Source organism: Sceloporus occidentalis, unplaced genomic scaffold (assembly GCF_023333645.1).
Source record: "Sceloporus occidentalis isolate IW3139 unplaced genomic scaffold, rSceOcc1.0.p SCAF_4, whole genome shotgun sequence".
Taxonomy (NCBI): domain Eukaryota; kingdom Metazoa; phylum Chordata; class Lepidosauria; order Squamata; family Phrynosomatidae; genus Sceloporus; species Sceloporus occidentalis.
Window position 1 is genome coordinate 144,971,214 of NW_028316984.1, and position 6,390 is coordinate 144,977,603.

A 6,390-nucleotide genomic window follows, 5' to 3' on the forward strand; every position below is an offset into this window, starting at 1 on the left:
GGAAACCTGTGGACCCCTACAAGTTTTTGGACCAGAACTCCAAACATATCTACCCATTGCCTGGGCTGATCTCCCCTGACTTTTCAGAGAATATTGACCCATTCTGTGATAGAATTCAGAGATGCAACATCTGAAGAAGAAGACCAAATCTACGAAAGCTCATGCTACAAATTCTTTTGCATATTTAGTTTCAAATGTGCTGCTACAAGATCCCTTTGCATACCATTCTGCAATATTACATTCCCCCTCCCATAGAGAGGTCCACCTGAGAATAGAAACTGCAGGTGTTTCCTCACTGAGGACTTCTGAAAAAGAAAGGAAGTCACCTATGGAGGAGTTTAGAGCAGACTTACAAGAGCATATTATGCCAGAAACTCTGCTTTAAAATGGACCTGGCCATCCAATCAACAAGGCACTTGAGGGGAGGAGGACCACATGTTACTACAGCAGTAAAGTCCTGATTCAGTTCCTTCAGGAAAGCTGGTTCCCTGTACTGTTGTCTCTTCACTTTGCCTGCTGTATGGCAACCATATGAATTTCATAAGACTTTCTTAGGCAACGAATACTCAGACATGGTTTTACCAATTTGGAGAATGATTCAGAGGATATAGTTCCTACAAGCAAATAGCTTTCTTCTAGACACCACTCATTTATACAAAGTAAGGGACTAAATGATTTTTTAAAAAAATACCCAAACTGTTCACAACATTAAACCAAAGGATGTTTTTTAAAAGAAGAAGAAAGAAAAGTGATATGTTTTTCATAATGAAGTTTTGTAACCTATTTCAGCTCCGATTAGCAGCCAAGAAAAAAATTAGGCCAGTTCCACACTGAGAAGAATGTGTGTGTGTGCGCGTGTGTGTGCGTGTGGGGGGTGACCAATGTACTTAACAGTGACAAGAGCGTCAATTGTAAATAGCAATTGGTTTCTTTCAAAGATATAGCTGTGCAAAGAGATCTTACAAGACCTTTTTCTAGACATGAGCCTGCTTCCTCAGATAGTCTCAAAGGTGGGACAAGATCCCTTTGCAATCAGTTTCCGTGTAACCCTTGGAAAGAAATCTTGGAAGGGCAGAGTGGAAAAGAGCTGAGGGAGGAAATCCATTCCTTAAAACATGGTGACTGTGTGTCTACCAGTCCTTTCTGACTTATGGCAGCCCTAAGGTGACCCTTGGGGTTTTCTTGGCAAGATCTGTGCAGAGGAGGCATCCCCTGAGGCTGAGAGCATGGGACTTGCCCAAGGGCACCCAGTGGGTTTCATGGCTGAGCTCCAGAGTCCTAGTCCAATACTTACACCACTAATTGTGTGTGTGTATACGATATACACTGTCTTTATAACTTCCTATAGACAATGTCTTAGAGTACCGTATCAGTGGTTGTTCATCATTGCTTGAAAAAACCCACCCTTTGATTATTTATTTATTAAAATACGCATAGCCCATCCGATATCTGAGGATATATGTAAGGTCTCTATTTACCCCATTTCCCAAAACAACCTCCACAGAAGGACTGAGCAGAGCTGAGCCTCCACCAGGAACTGAAGGAAGACATACTAAAGCAAATGACAGTACTCACCCAGAGGGAAACCATACTTGCCCATAGGGAAACACTGAAGACTACTTTCCCATAGGGAAACACTGGAGGATATTTGCCCATAAAGATACACAGGAGACTACTTGCCCATAGGGATACATTGGGTAAGACTACCTGCCCATAGGGAAATATTTGAGGATAGTTGCCCATAGAGAAAGAAGGCAAATAGTCTCCAATGTTTCCCTATGGGGCAAGCAGTCTCCTATGTATCCCTATGGGCAAGCACTCTCTTATAGATCCTTATGGGCAAGTATCCTCCAATGCTTCCCTATAGGGAAGCAGCCTCCTATAGATCCTTATGGGCAAGTATCCTCCAATGCTTCCCAATGGGCAAGTGCTGCCATGTGTTTTCGTCCTTCCCGGGAACCTGAAGGCTTCCTCTGGGGGACGAACTTGAGGGGGAAGCATCCAAAGGGGCGGGAGAGAGAGAGAGAGAGAGAGAGAGAAGGCGGAGAGCAGCATCCGAGCCAAGAGAGCCCCGTGGCCCTTGCTGCCCCTGGGCCCCTGCCCTGCTTCCCTTACCTGCCAGAGCCCCGACGTCCCGCAGGAAGAGAGCCCCCAGCGCCGCCGGCAGCAGCAGCAACAGGAGCCCCCCGCGCATCCGCATGGTCCCCGCCTGGTTCAGCTCCATTCCTTCCAGAGGAGCCTCCTCTTCCTCACCATCCTCCCGGCTGCGGGCCCCGGGCCCCGGCGCCTCTCTCCTCGCTGCTCCCGGAATAGATGCCCATAGAGAGAGAGTTACAATAAGAGTAAAGGAAGGAGGGAAGGAAGGAGAGGGACCGAGGGAAGGAGAAGCCCCCAGCGCCGCCAGCAAGGCACTCCCTGGGGAGCCCTGGCCCTCGTCCTGTGTCTCTCTCTCTCTCACGTATAAGTCTATCAGGGGAAAAGAAGGGAGCTCCCGATGGGGACGAAGTGGGAGCCTCCACCGCCGGCGCTGGGCTGCTCTCCCTCTCCTCCTCTCTCTTTCTGGCAAAGGCTTCTTCTTGGCGCCTCCTCCTCCGCCTCCAAGCCGGGAAGGACCCCTCCCTCCCTCCCTCCCTCCGCGCCCAGAGGTCGCTCGCTCTCTCTCTCTCTCTCTCTCTCTCTCTCCTGGGCTCTCTTATTATGCTTATGGCCGGCCCTCCTCCTCCTCCTCCTCCGCCGCCAGTCACTCTCTGAGGCGTTTGGCGCTTTCCCTTCCCCTCCTCCTCCTCCTCCTCCTCAGGAAATGGCGCTGAGGGAGGCTCGCCCGCCTCCTGCTGACATCAGGATCGCCGCAGCTCTCCCTTCAAACTTTGGCCTTTGCCTCCTGTGGCCTTGTCTGTGGTCACCGCCACCTCGTCGCGGAGTGGAAAATACCCGGCCTCAGCCTCTGAGGGAAACCAGGGGGAGTCTGTCTCTGTGAATATGGAGGCGGTTCAGGAGAAGGGGCTACGCTCCACATTGAGTCATAGAACCATAGAGTTGGAAGAGACCGCAAGGGACATCCAGTCCAAGCCCATTCTGCCATGCAGGAAATCCAGTCTAAGCATCCCCAATGACAGATGGCCATCCAGCCTCTGTTTACAAACCTCCAAGGAAGGAGACTCCACTTCACTCTCAGGAAGGAGTGTGTTCCACTGTCGAACAGCCCTTACTGTCAGGAAGTTCCTCCTAATGTTCAGGTGGAATCTCTTTTCCTGTAGCTTGCATCCATTGTTCCGGGTTCTGTTCTCTGGAGCAGCAGAAAACAAGCTTGCTCCCTCCTCAATATGACATCCTTTCAAATATTTAAACAGGGCTATCATATCACTTCTTACAGTGGCACTATTACTTCCCTTGATCTAGACACTATACTTCTATTGATGCAGCCTAAAATTGCATTGGCCTTTTCAGCTGCTGCATCACACTCTTGACTCATGTTCAACTTGTGGTCTACTTGGACTCCTAGATCCCTTTCACACATAGTTTCATTCAGCCAGGTGTCCCCCATCCTATATCTGTGCATTTCATTCTTCCGCCCTAAGTGCAGTACTTTACATTTCTCCCTGTTGAAGTTCATTTTGTTAGCTTTGGCCCAGCTTTCTAATCTGTTAAGGTCTTGGTGGCCTTGACTTTTGCAGACTTGATTATTCAAGTATTTTATTAATATGTTTCTCTCCAGGAATGCTCTAGACCCTCCGGCGCAACTCTATGGTCAACATTGACTAAAAGTTGCACTAGAGATTCCTAGAGAGGACACTTCACTAGGCCTTTGTAGCTCCTCCAGTGCAGTTGTATGGTCAATGTCTGGCAGATGCTGACTACAGAGTCGCCCTGGAGGACCTAGAGATTCCTAGAGAGGACACTCCACTAGGCCTTTGTAGCTCCTCTAGCGCAGTTCTACAGTCAGTGTCTGGCAGATGTTGACCACAGAGTTGCACTGGAGGACCTAGAGATTCCAAAGAAGGGTTCTCCCAGGTAAAAAACTTAGTGTTTTTGTTATTTGTAGTTTTTGCACATTCACGGGGTCCTGTGCCCCTAACCCCAGTGAATGTGGAGGGACGAGTGTACAGGTGTGGAGGCCTCTCAAAGTGCATGAGGCGAGCAAGTGCTATGTTCCCCACGAAGAAGAACAGTCCGACAGTGGTGGGTCTTTTCAAATCAAATGCCACCCTGCATTGAAATTAAAAAAATCTCTTTTGACAGCACCAGTCCAGCTCTAGAGAGCAACTCTGGTTTTAAGGGCTCTTTTCCTCACCATGGGAGAGAACACCTGTTGTTGTTGTTGTTGTTGTTGTTGTTGTTGTTGTTCTTGTTAACTGCCTCCCCAGTAGACCCAGACCCAGAGTGACCCTGTGGATGAGAGATCAAGACCCCCTGTCCTCCACTGCTCTGATTGTTGTTAAGTGGATCCCAACTCATGGCAACCCTGTGGATGAGACATCTCCAAGACCCCTGTCCTGTGAGTTCAGACCTGTGACCTCTGATTGAGTCTAGCCATCCAGCTTGGGGTCTTCATCTCTTTCTACTGCCCCTTACTTTTCCCAACATTATTGTCTTTTCTAATGAGTTGGGCCTTCTCATGATGTGACCAAAATATGATAGCCTCACTTTGATCATCTTGGCTTCCAGGGAGAGTTCTGATTTGATCTGTTCAAGGACCTGTTTGTTGTCTTTTTGGCTGTCCACGGTATCGTCAGCACCCTTCTTCAGCACCACATCTCTAATTAGTTGATTTTCCTCCTATTCACCTTCATGGTCCAGCATTCACATCTGTACATAGTTAAGGGGGAAACAATGGATAGGATGATTCTAACTTTAGTGCTCAGTTGTATATCTTTACCTTTAGGATCTTGTCTAGTTCTTTCATAGCTATCCTCCTCATTCCTAGTCTTATTTTTTGGCTCCAGTCTCTATTATGATCAATGTTCGATCCAAAGTAAGGAATATCTTTGACCATTTTGATTTCCTCATTATCTTGGGTGAATTTATGCAGTTCCTCCATGGTAATTATTTTTATTTCCTTTATGTTCAGCATGAAGCCTGCCTTTGCACTTTCTTCTTTGACCTTCCTTAGTAATTTGCCAAGTCTGTGCTACATGCAGAATAAACACACAATACCCGTTACAGGGCATACAGACCTTATTTGGCTTGTGCAATAAATATCAGAGCTTAAAGATTTAGCCTTTTGCCCTTGGTTTTTTCTTACATGGTTTTTTCATTCAGCATTTTTCGAACGATTATTTCTGCACAGGCAGTTTTCCAACTGGCTCCACCATCAGGCAGAATGAAGCAATGCCTTAGGTGACAGATACTGGGCTGAAAAGACAGCTGTGACATCAGTCTCCAGAGCTTTCGTGCTGATACAGACAACCATTGCCCTTTGCTGCAGCACAAAACAATCATACACATACCACAAAGTCATCCATTACTCTCTTTTGGGTAGAGTTCTGCTGCCTTTGGCTTAAGTGGAAAACACTGCCCCATCCTTGGAGTTGAAGTAAGATTCGGCTAGCATTCTAATCCAATGTGTGGATTCCTTCAGGCACCAGCAGAATATCTTGGGCAGGCCCTGCCATTGTACTCAACAAACATTCTTTCTCTTTCATCTTCACCCCTTGCTACTATCCCCAATAAAAGGCTTGTTACAGGTCCAATAAAATGTAGAGCCTTATGATGGTGGGAACTTACCAACAGATAGTGATGAATATAAAACTGAACATAAGGAGAAATAGGTAATTTATTGGCCAGTCTAACAGCCCAATGCTACACATTTTTACTTGAAAGATAATTTCCACAGTGTTCCATAGACATTCAAGTGTTTTCAAGTCAACAGTGGTGCCTAGTAACTCTACCATAGGATTCTCTTGGCAAGTTTCATTCAGAGGAGGTATGTCATTGGTTTCTTCTTAGGCTAAGAGAGTATAACTTGCTCAACCTCATCTTTTGGGTTCCCATCGCTGAACAGGAATTTGAACCCTGGTCTCCTGGATTTCTAGTCTAAAACTTCTCAAAGCCAAGCTTCACAGTGACAGTTTTTATTCTTTGAAAAAACTGGTTCTTAAATTTGCTACTTTTTAAAAAAAACAGCTTTGGGACCCCAATCTAGAATGATCTGATCCAAAGGGGACCACCATTCAAGTTTCTTACCAAGCCTAACTCCTCCTTCCACCACTGCTTGATCCTTTAAGGGGTTGTTTGTCATTCCTGGACTTAATGCAAACCTACAGAGAGAAGCTGGTCACTGGATTCAATGTATTTGGTACTTTAGGGGGAAGTGATCACTAACCACTAAAGGTGAAAGCCAATGTGGTGTAGAGTTTTGAACATTTGACTATGAATCTGGGGATCAGGGTT

At 46.6% G+C, this 6,390-nt stretch overlaps 1 protein-coding gene across 2 annotated transcripts in view; it reads right to left on the minus strand.

The window, feature by feature from the left end:
- The window catches only part of TYRO3 (TYRO3 protein tyrosine kinase), an 87,719-nt gene extending 85,146 nt beyond the window's left edge, over positions 1-2,573 (minus strand). For both annotated transcript variants that reach the window (XM_089521907.1, XM_089521906.1), the window contains exon 1: positions 2,116-2,573. In XM_089521907.1, the coding sequence (XP_089378033.1) occupies positions 2,116-2,224 (109 nt within the window). In that variant the 5' untranslated portion in view covers positions 2,225-2,573. The remainder of the gene's footprint in view (positions 1-2,115) is intronic.
- Positions 2,574-6,390: the final 3,817 nt, after the last annotated feature.